The 17,603-nt window shown below is 40.2% G+C and overlaps 1 protein-coding gene and 1 long non-coding RNA gene across 5 annotated transcripts in view; one reads left to right on the forward strand and one right to left on the reverse strand.

Moving 5' to 3' along the window:
• Window positions 1-1,637, reverse strand: part of ZFPM2 (zinc finger protein, FOG family member 2) — a 448,624-nt gene extending 446,987 nt beyond the window's left edge. For 2 of the 3 annotated variants that reach the window (XM_082720028.1, XM_082720027.1), the window contains exon 1: window positions 1,476-1,637. In XM_082720028.1, coding sequence (XP_082576154.1) covers window positions 1,476-1,515 — 40 coding nt within the window. In that variant the 5' untranslated portion in view covers window positions 1,516-1,637. Of the gene's footprint in view, window positions 1-207; window positions 254-1,475 lie in introns of those variants that run through there. The other variant, XM_082720026.1, reaches the window with a different exon arrangement.
• Window positions 1,638-2,130: 493 nt separating this feature from the next.
• Window positions 2,131-17,603, forward strand: part of LOC309859398 — a 94,309-nt gene continuing 78,836 nt past the window's right edge. For both annotated transcript variants that reach the window (XR_014308663.1, XR_014308664.1), the window contains exons 1-2: window positions 2,131-2,949; window positions 4,546-4,626. This is a non-coding gene — a long non-coding RNA (uncharacterized lncRNA). The remainder of the gene's footprint in view (window positions 2,950-4,545; window positions 4,627-17,603) is intronic.

A 17,603-nucleotide genomic window follows, 5' to 3' on the forward strand; every position in this document is an offset into this window, starting at 1 on the left:
TCACTCTGAAAAAGTGAAAGTCTTCAAGAACGGTATCTCTACTTGATTAAAACTGCTTTGAGCTAAAAGTTCAGTTCAGCCCCTGCTTTAACCCAAGTTGCATAAAAAAGGAACTGAAGTATAAGAGAAGAAATCTACCGAATAAAAGCGACAGTCATGTCTGAAAGGCAAGGTTTGTACATGTATATATAGATCGAAATACTTAACTGTAGCAAACTGCTTGCAACCTGGACCCCATTTCACGCTGAATAAGTTGATTGATAGGATTTATTTTTAAACTACACCAAACACAATTTTCAACCTCTGGGGGTGGGGTGAGTGTGGTTAATAATTAAGGGGGAGGGGGATACTATTAAAGCCTTACCCCAAAATTACACTACAGTCAGTTTGAAACTAGTTGCCGGACTTTTAACAGCAAGAAGAAATGGACACACCACAACCCTAGCGAAAATATAAAAATACAAATAAACTAATAAGGCTGTGTCTCGTTTTCGGCCAAAGCGTTGAAGAAGTGTCGCAGGGCGACAAAACACCATTGGAGGAATTTTCCCCAAGACAAGAAAAGTTGACCGAGTTGAGTTCTGCCAGTGTGTGTTTCAGGCAGGTACCTCGCACCCCGCGGCGTCCTCTAAGCGCCACCCCGACCCTCGGGCGCTGGGGGGCTCCGGGTCACGCTCTCCGCGGCGCACGGGCTGCCTTGAACTCACAGCTTCCGCGCTGGGAAGTGACGGGCGGCCCCTCCCAGCGAGGACTCCGCGCGCCTCCGGGGAGGGAGGTAAAGCGAATCCCCGCTCGGCTGAGCGTCCCGGCCACGCGAACGGGACGGGGCCCGGCGCCCCCGGCCCAGCCCCGGCCGCCGTCAGCCCCGCGCCCTCGGGGCGGAGGCGGACGGCCGCCCGACTGCAGAGGCGCAAACTTTTACACCTACTTTTTGTTTCGCTTCGGGTCTGGCGTGGCTCGGGCACCGCCCTGGACCCGGACCCAGACACTGATTTTCCACCGCCCAGGGACGGTGCCTCCCGCGCCCCGAGGTCCAACCAGCTTTTCGGAGAACTAAGTTCTCACCCTGCTTGCTGAAAGTGTGGTCCCCGAGAGTAGCACGACGCCAGTTGCCACAACAATGACAACCACCACCCTAAACTGAATCTCCTAAATGAGCGGGGCTGCCCCGGCAGGCTGGACGATAGCGCCAGCGCGACTCACTGGGCGCGGGGGTCGGGATTAAAAAGAAAGCCTGGAGCGCGAAGACTCGGGCGAGCCAGAGTAGGCTGTCGGTCGCGGCGTCTTTCTCGCCCGGCGCGCGGGGCGTCTGTCTGTCTGTGCCTGACTAGTTGTCCCCTCCGCTGCTCAGGCAAAGTTTGACAAATCCGGGGCACGGGGAGCGGATTTCCCCGAGCCCCCCTCCCTTTCCCGCCCCGCGCGCCCCCCTCCCCAGAAATAATCCCAGCAACTGCCGGCCCAGCGTGCAAACTTACGTTTGATCTGCCGAGGTTTGCTCTGCTTTCGCCGGGACATCTCGGCGGCGGCCGCTGCCACTGGGGCTCCCGCGGTGCCCGCGGTCCGGGCTGCCGCTCCCTCGGCTCCCGCCGCTCCCGCCGCCGCCGCTGGCCAGGCTCGGGCCGCCGCGGGCCGGACTCCAGGGGCTCCGGACGCGCGGGATCCGGGCGCTGGGCTCCTCCGGGAGCCGCGGAGCCACGTTTGGAGATGAGCAGGCAAATGAGAAGACAGAGGGGGGCAGAGAGAGTGTGACAGTGGGGAGGGGAGGGGGAGAGTAGAAGAGCGATGGAGGGGGGAGAACAGAATTTACAAACGAATGGACGAGGAGAGAGAAAAGGGGAACACGCAAAGAAGGAAGAGAAGGAGGGAGAGAAGGGAGAGCGAGCAGAGGAGAGAGGGGGAGAGAGGGGGCGGAAGGCGCGGGAGGAGGAGCGCGCTCGCTCTCCCCTCTCCCCGGCGTGCGGGGCAGAGACTCGAGCGCCGCCGCCGCCGCCGCCGCCGCCGCCGCCGCTCCGGGCCGCGCAGCTCGCTCTCTGCCGCGGGAGGTGGCGAGGCGCGGGAGGGAGGGGCGCGCCGGGGCTGCGGGGAGGGGAGACTATTCCATCAGCGAAAGGAGGATTGGCTGCATCCAAAGCCAGTCCGGATGCAAAAGAGGGCCCCGGCCTCGGTCGGGTGGGGTGCACCGGAGCGCGGTGGGGGGTTGGGGGGGCAAGAGGCGTGGGGAGGCTTTGGAGGGGGGCCACCTTCTGCAGTTGTCACCGCGTCAGCTCTGGGCATCTGCCAGAGCACCCCTCCAGGCAACTTCTTCCCACAGCCCCCTCTGATGGACCCCAACTCTCCCCACGCCTCGCCCGTCCAGCGGGGCACAAAGAAATCCCAGTCTCTTCGTAAACTTTGTGCTTCCAGTTATGCCGCCCCCTCCCCTAGCCTCCACCCCCGCCCTTCCAGCTTCTTGGCAGGAAGGTTAGGCCCCTGGCAAAATCCTCGGCGTGAGGCAGCTGATCACAAATGCCAACTGTGTGTCTTGGGGCCAGTTAAGCCCTCTCATCTGCCCGGGCTCTCTAGAGACCATTTCAATGCTCTCAAGGTTCCCAGGAGACCGCTGCGGATGTGGACCATCCCCCACTTAGCCCGCACGGATGGGATGCTGAGCGGTGTCCTCAAAGTGCTCTCTCTCACCTCGAGTTTTCATTTCTAGATTGTAAAAATTCCGAATTTGGAAACAGGCAGATATTTTTTCCTCATATCAAAAAGGAGGACCATGAACTAGGTGATTAGCCCTAGGTGGGAAATGAACCGTCTCTAATCAGAATACTAACTTCTTGAGGAAGTCGGTGGAAGTTCTGAAGTCCCTCCCCATCCCATGACCTCTAATTCTTTTTAGTTCTTCTGCCACAGGGAAGCAGCCAGCGACTAATAAAAGATTTGATCTTGCCATAATTTCCCAAGCAGGTAAGACCCAATAACTATTTCATGGTTCTTCAGCTTTTAAAGTTTTGTTTCATTCTTATTCAATTATTTTGTGTGTAGTATGTTGGAAACTGCAAGCCAAAAGAAGAACAAATTTTGAAGTGATTTGCATAGTTATTATTTGGCCAAGTTAAGCTTGCATGAGGCTAGCTTAGTTTCTCATAGTTTCATATATACTGAGTATTAAATATATCCTCCCGGGTGGGCTGGAAGAAGCTTCTATCCAAGTGGCAGTGGAACTGGCCGCTTTATGTAATCAGTATTTACTAATAAACTCCACTGCAGTTGACACGTATCCCCCAGATACTGCTGACCCTTCCCCCCAGGTTGTGAGATCCTCCATTCTGATCCAAAATTGTGCCCCCCTTTGTCTGGTCGACTGGCCATTCCTATGAGCCCCACCAAACTTGATACTCTGAAAGGGTCTGGGGGTCAGCAGAGAGCCTAAGCAGAGATATGCCTGAGCATACTGCCCGCCGCTCAGTGTGCAGGAGGCACTGTAATCAGTGTCATTTATAACCCCATCAGGACATCTTCTGGAAGGTGTAAAGAGTTGCCCTGTGAAAGGTTTGGCTGAGAGAATCTTAACACAGAGCTGAAGACCAATTGTGAATTTTATGCCATTACCATTAGTACTATTACCATATGGGGTTGTAAGAATACAGGTCCTTTGCAGTGGAAAATGCACTAAATGACAAAGTCCCTCCCCTGAAGAACCAACAAATTAAAGCCGTAAGTACCATGAAAAGCAGGGTTATATGTGTTTGTGTTGTGGAATGAATAAGCAGACAGAGAACTACAGATTTTTGCCTCCTTAATTTTCAATTCATTACAATTAAATTGGTGTGCTTAGAATTGGATGTATTATACATTATGGTTTTTAAAGATCTTTTTTTACAGAACTGGCTGACTTTTTATATCAGCCAAAAGGAATGCCCATTGGAATTAAAATATCATAACAGTTAGTGTTTCTTTTGGCATTTGAAATGGTTAAATATGCAAAGCAAAAGAGAAACAAATAAATCTCAGCTAAATATTCAGTTTAAAAGCTGAAAGGAGCAAAAGTCAGGGAATTCAAGGCAAGACTGGTAAAATAACCAGACTGCATTATTAGAAATATAGTTTATATAAATTTATAAATATATATTAATTATAGCCATTATGAATGAATTAAACTGGGGAGTACTATTACAATTTGTGTTTTCTCATCATTTTTAATGAGAATGTTGATGATATTTAAAGTTCAATTTTTCTTTTTCTGATTTAACTCACTAAGGCTATAAAATTAAAAGACAGCAAAACCTATAAGCAATTATCTCTGCCCAAATGGATATAGCAGGCCCAAACCACAGCTACATGACTATCAAACAATGATTATGAAAACCACAATTGAGAAAAGCATCAGGGAATGATATTGCAAAACCACAGCAACAAATGTGTCTGTGATATTGAAAACCACAATTCACAACTAATACCCTGTGTACCGCAAATTACTATTTAACTGTAAATGTGAAAATGTATAAGTAAGAGCAAAAAATAATTTCTCATTTACTTAAAAATGAATTATTCATTTTTTAGACTCATTGATTTCATCTCTACATAATGGTTCATTTTGAAAACTTTCGGCTTTCAAAGACAAATCATTGAAGAATCACATATGTAAGTTACTTTAAACGCAGAAAATATGCAACTTTTAATAACATTTCCTTAAATACTAAAAGAATTGATCTGAAACCAATCTGAAATTAAGAAACATTTACCTCAGTCTTTCTCAGGCTTTCTTCATAAAGTTCTTCGGGAGTGAAAGGGGAGGTGAGTGGACACTGCTTATGGTAAAAAAGCTTGAAGTATTGTATTACAACTTCAATGAAAATACAATTGTATATACTCTTAATAGTCCATTTAGCCAAAAACATATATCTGACAATAAAATGAGATGTCATTACCGAAACTACTTTAGTATACAAAATCAAAGGTTTATTTACAAGTAAATAAAAACAATATTGTTTGCAGGTTTCTAGGGTCGCCAGATTTCAAAAATTAAAATAGGATGTCCAGTTAAATTTGTATTTCAAATAAGCAACTTTTTTTTTAGTATTAGTCTGTTCCGTGTAACATTTGGTACCTACTCATCTTAAAAGAACAATTGTTCATATCCTGTATTTTATTGCATTATATGACAAACCTACAAATCTGGCATGTTAACATTTTCACAAATTTATGGTTGTTTTACAAATAACACTCCTTATAGAAAAGGCAAAAAAACCTTAAAGTGCTTCCTACAGACATATATAATTCCTGAACATCATATTATTTAAGGATGGCAAGGTAGAAGAATAAATTTCTATACAAAAATTCTTACTTTATTTGGCACAGTACAGAAATGTGCTCTCAGTGTAAATGGATTGCATTCATGTATGTCTTACTCTTGGATTTGTTTTTAAAATGTGTTTTTTCCTCCAAGGGATCGACAAATTGATAAACCAACCTCCCAGGCCACATCTTATTAGGCAGCAAGCTGCCTCCTTTATTATGGGAGTAAACAATATTCAAAAGCTTCAGAAAGACTTAATTTTTTGCCCTTGTATCCTCACCAGAAATTGAATACAGTTTATCTGCCTTGATTTAAGATTGTGACACTGAATTGAACAAGAACGCAGTATGAAAATAGTGTTTCGGATTTGTATATCTTTATAATTTGAGCAGTTTAAAAATAAAAATCAACAAATTCATCTAAATGGCATTCCTACATTATAACTATGAAAAGGACTATCTGTTTACTTGCAAAGGAGCCAAGGGCTTTGAAAACATTCAGTCAGTCTACATCAGGGTTTTAACTTGGGCCTCGTGTAGACGGTCAATCTCTCAAAAGAAGTTTGTATGTACAAAAATACGTTCTAAGGAGTGAATCTATTGAATTCACCAGATACTAAATATGTCTGTGAAAAAGCCATCTGCGGACCATTATGAGTTAAGAATCACTATTCTCTTTATGTGCAAATTGTTATGGTGTCCTGAAAACCAAGGTGTGCATGATTTTAGTTTTTACTCTTTGCAAACCGTCCTTTATATTCAAGGAACTATTCTGAGAGAAGACGGTCATGGGATCAAGTCTATTTAAAAAAAAGAAGAAGAAGAAAAGAAAGTTTTTTGTTGCTAAGTCTGTATAATACATTCACATCTCCAAGTATAAAATAAATATTAAAGGAGTATAACCTGAGATTTGAGGGGACATCTGTAGATCTTGCCTGATATATATCCATTCCCTTTTCAGGTAATAATGCTGTGATATCTTTTAAAGAATTACTCTTCCTCACCCGGTATTTGGTCATGTGATACAAATGTGACTGTCCTCAATCCCTGACTGGTATATTCTAGGTGTTTGTCTCCAGTGATTGATTAAATGGCCCGATTTGTTCCCATTAGTCAGCCCTGGAATGTTTTCCTGTTCCAGTGGAACCACTGAGGGAAAGGTGCTGTTTTTCTGCTGGGCTCCACCGGGAGAATGCAAATCCTGTCATGCAAAATGTGCTGTTGCCCATCCTTGTTGGAAGAAACTGTTAAGAACGCTGCCAACACAGAGGACTAATTTTGTCTTATCTTAGGATCTGATTTTTGGGAAATCCAAACTAAGATACCCATCAACATTTCAATATCACTTTGTTTTGGATCCATCCACATTATCTTTGTGTCTCCATAAACATTAGAGTCATTTCTATTATATCTCACTTTCATCTATTTGGCTAAGCTAACACTTAACGCACCTTTGTTGTCTTAGTATAGATGTCATTTTTCACAGGAAGATATCACTTATCTCCCAATCTCAATGAGATGCTTCTTCTCCTTTGCTACCATAACACCTTTTCTTTCTGCATAATATCACTTGTTGCAATGTATTACATTGACAATTTAGTTACATAAAATCCAGTCCTCACCAGCCAATACACCTGTCCCAATACACCTAACTAGATAGAAAGGTTGGTGAGGGCAAGAATCATCTTTTTCAGAATCATATCCTCCCCAGTGTGGGACACATAGAAGGTTCTAATATAATTATTGAAAGAAAAAGTGAATTCAGAATTAACCTGTCTTATGTGGGAACTCCTGCCATTCTCAGTCTCCATCCACATAGCCACAGGGACAGGAGACGGCCGCCATATTTGTACAGCATAACTCCATGCGTGCTCTTGTTGGCAGATTCTTGGACCGCAAGGGAGATCCTGACTCAATTATGACCAAATCCCTCCCTTAGAAATCTAGAGTTAGTTTCAAGAGTTTCATCCTTACATAGGCTGATCTCTTGAATGAAAAAGTAAAACCTCTGGCATTATGGCATGGTTGCCACCGTCTGAACAGAGTAGCAGTGATAGTTTTTCTGTAGAGAGAAAAGTGAATAAAACATATGAAATGGAATCCCACATCTTGTCCCAGCCCATTCATGGACTGCAGAAGCACTTCTGCCCCTGATATCACTGAGATACTTATGGTTTCTTAAAATAAATTCCTCCCAACATTTTCTTCTTTCAATTATTTTTGTCCTAAATTAGCATTAGTTGATTCCTGTCACATTCGAGCTGAAAGACTAAATAAACCAGGACAAAAATTAACCATCTATGACTCCAGTTTGCTTGACTGAACATTTGAATATTTAGAAGTAGCAGTTGAACTGAATTTTCAACTTTCCTCCAGAAAACACTGTATTAGTCTGGGTTCTTCAGATAAACAGAACCAACAGTATATATATATATATATATATATATATATATATATATATATATATATTTGGAGACACAGAAAGATTATAGGGAATTAACTTACACAGTCAGAGAAGCTGAGAAGTCCCAGGATCTGCAGTTGACAAACTGAAGACATAAGAGAGACAGTGGGATAGATCTAGTTTGAATCTGAAGGCCTAAGAACCGGGGGGAGGCTGATGGTGTAAAATCCAATCTGAATCTGAGTATGAAGGCAGGGGAAGGCTGATAGCTCAGCAGGGAAACAGTCATGCACAGAGAGGGATTTCTCACTTACCTGCCTTTTTCTAATCAGGTCTTTCGTGGAATTGAGGAAGACAATTTGCGTTACTCCTCTGCCTATTCAAAATGTTAACCACATCTGAAAACATCACAGACACACCTAGAATGTTGGACCAAATATCTGGGCACCCCAAAAGCCAGTGAAGCTAACACATAAAATTAACTGTGGCAACCCTGAAATGGCAAAGAACCCTTATGTGGGTAAATCCACAATTTTAACATAGATAATCACAATAAAGATCAATTACTGATTTAGGACATTCACTTCAATAAGAGGTAACTCTTGGGGAAAAAGTTAGTATTTTCAAATTCAGAATTCCTCAAGGACTTGATAATCCATTGACATGCACATCTATAACCGTCCTGATTAACATATATTCTGGCCCCAGATGTTCGATTTTACTTTCAACTTTACTTTACCACATTTGAATAACCATCTAACAGATTACCTTGCACGTAAATTTTATGAATGTTGTTATAATTTGCATGAATAATGTTTATACTTCTGTGGTGGATTTTATTTTTCAACCTATAACTTTTGCCATAAATTCCTAAATGCAAAAGAAGAAATTAAACACCTTTTTGAGAAAACTTGCTATGTATATAGACTTAATCAAATCACTTATCTTTGCTTTTATCTCCTTGCAAGAGTATATTAAAATAATGCATGAGTGAATTTAGGGTGACCTGAAGTTGTAGGATTATGAATAAACATACCAGGGCATACTGATAATGAAATCATCTAAAAGACACTGAAAAGTATGATTATATCACTTTTAAAATATATTTTATAATGAAAATTAAACTATATGACTAATATACCTCTTTTAAAACAATTTTTATATTTATTAAACAGATAGATGTACAGATTTAAAGGTCAAATAGATTTTTAAGGCTCATGATGAAAATTAGCAGTTTCTTGTCCCTCTCAACATCCTGACAATTCCCGCTCCCAGGGGAATAATCATTGTCAATTCTTTTTAGGTGATTTTCCCAATGTTCACCTCATTTTTTTTTAAGTAGGCTCCACACCCAACATGGAGCCCAATGCAGGCTTGAACTAGTGATCTTGAGATCAAGACCTGAGCTGAAATCAAGAGTCTGACACTAACAGACTTAATCACCCAGGCCCCCATGACGTTCCACTCATATTTCTACATAAAATAGTATGTTTTAAAATTTTATTAGTTTAGTTATTATTGATTATATTGACTATCTACAATAAAATATGAAATTGTAATGGATTTATACCTCCAACACACACTTTCTTCAAATCTTTTTTTAAATCAAAAGCTTATAATTTTATTAACAGCTAATCTATATAGAGTATGGCGATTATGTTTTGTTTTGACCTCTTTGTCTTTCCTGGAGTTCATAATTAATGTCGTCATCATTTCTCAGTTTTCAATGAAATATCACTATCCATCCCCAAATCCTTTGCCAGTGTAATACAGTCATTATTACGTCAAGTAATGCATCATTACATCCAATAATCGATAATCAGATTATCAGATAATCAAGTCGGTTGTTTTTCCTGCCATGCTGGTGTCCTTGGACCCTTTCATCCTTCTGTTCTATTCTCAACTAATTGCTCTTTGTGACTAAAATTTTCTTTTCCTCATGATCCTGAGAATTCCCTTTTGCCCTATATTAGATTCTAGGTTTCCTGAATACTATTTATTCCTTTTTCTCCTTTTCTTTCCTCTTTCCATTCTTCCTTGTTTTGTACTTTTAGAGTACAATTTCATGGAGCTTCCTGGGAAAATGTATATATAAGGTAATTTTTTTGAGATTTCACAAGACTGAAATTCTCCTGATTTTGCCCTAAGACATGATAAATGGCTTATGAGGGTATAGAATTCTAGAGTGTAAATTAGTTTTCCTGAACTGTTTTTCTTTTTTTCCTTACATTTTTTTCCAGTTTTATTGAGATATAGTTCTATATCATAATATAAGCTTAAGGAGTACCACGTGATGATTTGATGCACTTGTATTTTGCAAAATGATAACCACAATAAGGTTAGTTAACACCTCCATCACCTCACATAATTATCTTTTTTCTGCCTGTGGTGTGAATATTTAAGATCTACTGTCTTAGCAACTTTCAGGTGCATAATATAGTATTGGTAACTATAGTTACCATGCTGTACATTAAATCCCCAGAACCTATTCATTTTATTTTTTTAAGATTTTATTTACTTATTTCAGAGAGAGCAAGAATGAGAGAAACCAGGGGGAATGGCAAAGAGGAGGGCAGAGAAGGGGACTCCTCACTGAGCAGGAATCCCGATACCCAGAACCCTGGGCTCCATCTCAGGACCCTGGGATCATAACCTGAGCAGCAGGCAGACACTCAGCCAACTGAGCCACCCAAGCGTCCCAGAAATTATTTATCTTATAACTGGAAATTTGTACTCTTTAACCAACATCTTCCCATTTCCCCCTCCTCCAACTCTTGGCAAACACCATTCTACTCTCTGGGATCTATGACTTCAGCTTTTAAAAATTCCGCACATAAATAATATGTGATATAATTTAGTATTTGTCTTTATCTAATTTATTTCACCTAACATATACCTTCACCCATGTTGTCACAAATGATAAGATTTCCTTTTTTTTCCCTCATGGCTGAATAATATTCCATTGTTTATAGACATATACTCCATCTTTTTATCCATTTTTTAAATATATTGGTTATTGTGAATAATGCTGCACTGGACGCTGAGATCCTAATTTTATTTCCTTTGAGAATATACCCAGAAGTAGGACTGTTGGATCCCTGATGGTAGTTCCTTTTTTTTAAAAAAAAGATTTTATTTATTTATTTGAAAGAGAGAGAGAGTGAAAGAGAGCCGGAGAGTGGGGTGAGAGGCAAAGGAAGAAGCAGACTCCCTGCTGAGCAGGGAGTCTGATGCTGGACTCAATGCTAGGACTCTGGGATCATGACCTGAGCCAAAGGTGGATGCTTCACTGGGCCGCACAGTGCACCCAAATGGTAGTTCTACTTTTAATTTTTTGAGGAACCTCCGTAGTGTTTTCCATTGTGGTTGTACTGATTATTAGTCCTACTGACAGTGCAAAAGGATGCCCTTTTCTTTAGATCTTCACCAACGCTTTTGTGAGATGATGGTTTTGATTTACATTTCCTTGATAATTAGTGATTGTTGAGAATCTTTCCAAGCACTTGTTGATGATTTGTACATCTTCTTCGGGAAAATGGTGGTTCAGGTCCACTGCACATTTTTTAATTGGATTGTTTGGTTCTTTGCTATTGAGTTATATGAGTTCTTTTTACATGATGGATAATTAACCCTTTATTAGACGATTTGCAAATATTTTCTCACATTCCATAAGTTAGCTTTTCATTTTGTTCATTGTTTCTTTTGCTGTGAAGAAAGCTTCTTAGCTTGATATAGTCTCAGCTTGTTTATTTTTGCTTTTGTTGCCTGTGCTTTTGATGTCAAAAAATTGTCTGGAGGACCAGTTTCAAGGAGGATTTTTCCTATTTTTTCTCTTAGTGCTTTTTTTGTTTTGTTTTGTTTTCAGGCTCATTTTGAGATCTATAATCCATTTCAAAATAATTTTTGTGAATAGGTAGGTAGGACTCCAATTTCATTCTTTTGAATGTGATTGTCCAGTTTTCCCATTACCATTTATGAAAGAGACTACCCATTCCCTATTGAATAATCTTGACTTTCTTATCAAATATTAGTTGACTATATATGTAAGGGAATAGTTTCAGGGCTCTTTATTCAGCTTCATTGGTCTATATGTCTGTTTTTATGCCAGTACCACATGGAGTTTTTTTTTGTTTGTTTGTTTGGTTCTTTTTTGCTATAGCTTTGTAATTTATTTTGAAATGAGGAAGTCTGTGGCTTACAGCTTTGGTCTTCTTTCTCAGAATTGTTTTGGCTATTTGGGGTCTTTGTGTGGTTCCCTTATGAATTTTAGGATTGTTTTTGATATTTCTTTAAAAATGCCAGGGCGCCTGGGTGGCTCAGTGGGTTAAGCCGCTGCCTTCGGCTCAGGTCATGATCTCGGGCTCCTGGGATCAAGTCCCGCATCGGGCTCTCTGCTCAGCAGGGAGCCTGCTTCCCTCTCTCTCTCTCTGCCTGCCTCTCCATCTACTTGTGATTTCTCTCTGTCAAATAAATAAATAAAAATCTTTAAAAAAAAATGCCATTGGAATTTTGATAGAGATTACACTGAATTTATGCCTTTGGATAGTATGGACATTAAAAAAATATTAATTGCGCCAATTCATGAACATGGGATGCCCTGAGGCATTCCTACAGTAGAGTGGTCATTTAGGCCTCTCATTCCAAAGGCCTATGCCATTCTCCAAAACGTTCCTCACCCCCAACCTCCTCCATGTTACATTTTGGCAGGCCAGGTATTATGGATGATTTCATGCTCTACATTAGCTCCAACATTTGTGTCTTCTTTAATTTATTTCATTAATATCTTGTAATTTTAAATGTACAGCTATTTTGGGATGCCTGGGTGGCTCAGTTGGTTAAGAACCCAACTCTTCATTTTGGTTCAGGTTATGATCTCAGAGTTGTGGGCTTAAACCCTGCGTCGGGCTCCACACTGAGTACTGACTCTGTTTGTCCCTCTTCCTCTGCTCCTCCCCCCACTGATGCTCTCTTGCTCTCTAAAATAAATACATAAAAATTAAAAACCTAAATGTACAGATATTTTATCTCCTTGGCTAAATTTATTCCTAAGTATTTTTATGCCATTGTAAATGGGATTGTTTTCTTATTTTTTCAGGTAGTTTACTGTTAGTATATAAAAATTCAACTGATTTTTATATGTTGATTATATGACCTGCAACTTTATTGAATATTTATAATAGTTCTAGCAGTTTTTAGTGGTGCCTTTAGACTTTTCCATATGTATTAGATCATATCTTCTGCAAATACTTTTTTACTTCTTTCTTTCTGATTTGGAGGTCTTTCATTTCATTTTCTTGACTAATTGCTCCAGCTAGGATATCAGCTTTATGTTGAATAAGAGTGGTAAAAGTGGGTGCCCTTGTCTTACTCCTGATCTTAGAGGGAAAGCATTCAGCTTTTCATCATTGGGTATGATGTTAGCTGTGGGCTTGTCATATATGACTTTACTTATGTTGAGGAACATTCCTTCTAGATACAAATTTTTGTGAGCTTTGACCATGAAGCGATGATTAATTTTGTCAGATATTCTTTCTGCATCTATTAAGATAATCATGTGATTTTTATCTTTCATTCTATTAGTGTAGTGAGTCACATTATTTGTGTATGTTGAACCATCTTTGAATACTAAGAATAAATCATACTTGATCATGGTATATGATTCTTTTAACATGCTGTTGAATTAAGTTGCTAATATATTGTTGAGAATTTTTGTATCTCTATTTATCAAGAATATTGGTTTGCACTTTTTTTTCTCGTAGTGTCCTTTTCTGCCTTTCATATCAGAGTAATCCTGGCCTGACAAAATGAGTTCGAGAGTGTAGCCTCCTCTTCAGTTTTTTGGAAGAGTACAAGAAGGATGGTGTTAATGTTTGGCAGAATTCACCAGTGAAACCATCTGGTCTTGTGCTTTCCTTTGTTGGAGGTTTTTGATTGTTAATTCAATCTTCTTCCTAAAATTTAGTTTTTTCATATTTTCAGTTTCTTTCTTATTCAGTCATAGATTGTATGTTTCTAGGAATTTATCCATTTCTTCTAGGTTATCCAATTTGTTAGCATATAATTCTTCAAAGTAGTGTCTTGGGACTTTTTTGAACTTCTGCAGCATCCATTGTAATGCTGCATCTTTCTTTTCTGATTTTATTTACTTGAGTCTTCTTTTTTGTTCTTAGTCTACCTAAGGTTTGTCAATTTTCATGATCTTTTTAAAAAACCAACTCTTAGCTTCATATAGTCATTTATATCATTATAAACTTCCTTTATAGAACTGCTTTTGCTGCACTCTGTAAGGTTTGGTATGCTGAGTTTCCATTTTCATTTGTTTCAAGATATTTTTAAATTTCTCTTTTGATTTCTTTGATTTTCTATTGGTTATTCAGGAATGTGTTAATTCCACATCATTATAGATTTTTTCCATTTTCTTGTTATTGTTTTCTATATTCATACTATCACGAAGAGGTATTTCTGACCTAATGATAAGATTTTAGTCTTCTTAAATTTGCTAAGACTTGTTTTGTGACCTAGCATATGTTCTATCCTGGAGGAACTTTTGTGTACTTGAGAAGGATATGTGTTCTGCTGTTGTTGGATGAAATATTTTGGTTGGGTTCGTTTGGGCTAATGCAGAGTTCAGGTGCAATATTTTCTTACTGATTTTCTGTGTGGATGATTGATCCTTTGTTGAAAGTGTGATATTGATAACCCTTACTATTATTGTATTGTTGTCTGTTTTTCCCTTCAAACCTGTTGGTATTTGTTTGATATATTTAGATCCTACAATGTTGGGGTATGTATATTTAGGATTGTTATATCCTCTTGATGAACTTTATTTTATTTAATGACCTTCTTTGTATCTTTACCACTTTTTGAGCCATTATTACTTTTTAAAATATGGAATGTCTTGAATTTGCACGTCATCCTTGTGCAGGCAGTCACCATAGCTAATCTTCTCTGTATCCTTCCAGTTTTTATGTATGTGCTAATGAAGAAAACAACCAGCCATTATTTTTGAAAATAAGTTTTCCGTCCCCATCCTCCTCTCTTCTTGAACTCCAGTAATTCTTAGATTGGCTCACTCAATGGTATTCCGTAGATCACATAAACTTTCTTCACTCTTTTTTTTTTTTTAAGATTTTATTTATTTATTTGACAGACAGAGATCACAAGTAGGCAGAGAGGCAGTTAGAGAGAAGGGAAAGGAAGCAGGCTCCCCCCTGAGCAGAAATCCCAACACAGGTTAGATAGATCCCAGGACCCTGGGATCATGACCTGAGTCGAAAGCAGAGGCTTTAACCCACTGAACCACCCAGGCACCCCTCTTCATTCTTTTTAATTATTTTTTCTTTGTTGTCTCTGAGTAGATCATTTAAAAGGTTTTGTCTTCAATTTCAGTTTCTTTCTTCTGCTTGATCCATTCTGATTTTGGCTCTCTGTTGCATTTTTCAATTTCATTTATTGCACCTTTCTCTTCAGAATTTTTTTAATGATTTCTGTTTGTTTGTTTGTTTGTTTGTTTTTTAAACTCATTTTGTTTGCACATCGTTTTTCTCATTTCATTGAATAGCCTTCCTGTTTTCCTGTAGCTTGCTGAGCTTTCTTAAAACAGCTATTTTGAATTCCTTGTTGGGTAAATTGCAGATCTTCATGTCTTTGGGTTGATTAATGGAAGATTATTGTGATCCTTTTGTGGTGTCATGTTTCCATGACTTTCTATGTTCCTTGAAATCTTGCACTGCTATCTTTGCATTTAAGTAGCAGTCACCTCCTCCATTCTTTACTGAATAATTTTGGAAAAGAATCATCTTCCTTCAGCCCTACTAGGGATTCTGGGGATTTCTCAGATTTTCTGTGGATACACATTGCTCCACACTTCTTGCTCCCTCTTGTGGCAGATTCTTTTTTGTTGTTGATTGGTTTCAAGTTTTATTTATTTGTTTGTTTATTTAACAGAGAGAGAGAGAGCCCACACAAGCAGGGGAAGCAGCAGGCAGAGGGAGATGGAGAAGTAGGCTCTCTGCGGAGCAACTTAGTAGCTGGATGGGGGAGCTCGATCCCAGGACTCTAGGATCATGATCTTAGCCCAAGAGAGAGGCTTAACTCTGAGCCACTTAGTCACCCCTCTTTGTTTCAAGTTTTTATTTAAATTCTAGTTGGTTAACATACAGTGTAATATTAATTTCAGGAGTAGAATTTAGTGATTCATCACTTACATACAACACCCAGTACTCATCCCAACAAATGCCCTCCTTAATACCCATAACCTATTTAGCCCATCCCCTACTCATCTCCCCTCCAGCAACCCTCAGTTTCTTTTCTGTAGTTAAGAGTGTTTGCTTTATGGTTTGCCTCTCTCTCTTTCTTCCCCCTATGTTCATCTATATTGTTTCTTAAGTTTTGTGGCAGTCTTTAGCTTGTATGCTTTCTTTTGTTCCTGCTGTACCCTGGGCCTATAGCTGAGCGCCACCCTTTCACCTCAAAGGTGATGCTAAATGTTCATTTTTTGTCTCTTCCTGGCCCAAAGAAACATTCCAGCTTTCTGTGCATGCTCACTAGTTATCTGCCAAAGCTCACTTTTACTACGGTTAGGGGCACGTAAAAAGAGCTGCCCATGGAGGTGTGTGAGTGCAGCCCACAGAGTGCTGTTGATTTCCATGGTCCTGTTGTGGGGGTTGAGAGTTTGGGCATCTCAACAGCTAGGGGGTGGGCCTCCTGATGGAGTCCATAATGTGGTTAGTAGGATTGGTTTTCCGTTGACATATTCCAAGCCTTTGCTGTTGCTCTCCTTGCTGCTCACCACCCCCAGCCATGCAATTCATGATGCAGTACTCTGGATGGGATGAGAGAGAAATGGGCCTCTGGCAGCATCCCATGCAGTTGGGAAAGCCAGGCACTCACACATTCTTACTTTCCTCCACATGAGGATCATAGGCTGAGAAGGGCTCTCGTGGCACTAGCTGTGCCACTTCGGGATAAATTCAAGCTTTTTCTTACCACCTTCATCTTGTTCAGTCTCTGATTTTTTTTTTTTCTAAAGATTTTATTTATTTTTCAGAGAGAGAGAGAAAATGCACAAGCAGGGGGAGTGGCAGGCAGAGGGAGAAGCAGGCTCCCCGCTGAGCAAGGAGCCAGATGTTGTACTGGATCCCAGGACCCTGGGATGATGACCTGAGCTGAAGGCAGACACTTAACTGACTGAGCCACCCAGTCATCCCCAGTCTCTGATTTTTTTTTTTTGTTGTTGTTGTTGTTCCAATAGTGTGCTCAAACTTCTCTGCTGGATTCCTGGACTTCCATAAAGACCTTCTTATCTACTGATGATTGTCCAAGTCAGTGCTTTCCAGGGCTACTGGACTGCAGGCAAAGGGCCAGGGGCCAGTTCCTGGGCCACTATTGTGCTCATAACCAGGACCAAGATTTGACTATTGCACAATGCAGCGGTGGATGAGACGTCTCCCAGATTCTTTGGCATAGAGTCCTGGCTCCCACAAAATCACTTTTTCTATGAATGGAGGCCAAATTGTTGTTGGGGGGATACAAAAAGGGACTCCTTCAATTTTTAAACCAGCGTTACATTGAATTCTATCTTCCAGTGCCATTCAAAGATGACTCTTTCTGTATCATTTCCCTGACATCTGGATATAGCCTGCTTCATTCCTCTACTCCCATCCAAGAAACTTTCAGGATATTCTCTTTACCCTCAATCTTCTGAAATTTCATAATGTGAAAATACGTGCACTGTCTCCCCATTCACTGACCTTCCCATTTACTTGCTGAATGGTTTCAGTCGAGAAACGTGTGCCATCAGTTCTGAGAAACTTCTTTGTTTTCTTTCTTTCCCTGGAATTTTTATTATCTTGGTCCTTCTTGAGTGGATACTACCATTTTCTTACGTTTTCCTTTCCTTACTGTCACCATTTTTGTT

The sequence above is a fragment of the Mustela nivalis genome (genome assembly GCF_964662115.1).
Source record: "Mustela nivalis genome assembly, chromosome: 2".
Lineage (NCBI taxonomy): Eukaryota > Metazoa > Chordata > Mammalia > Carnivora > Mustelidae > Mustela > Mustela nivalis.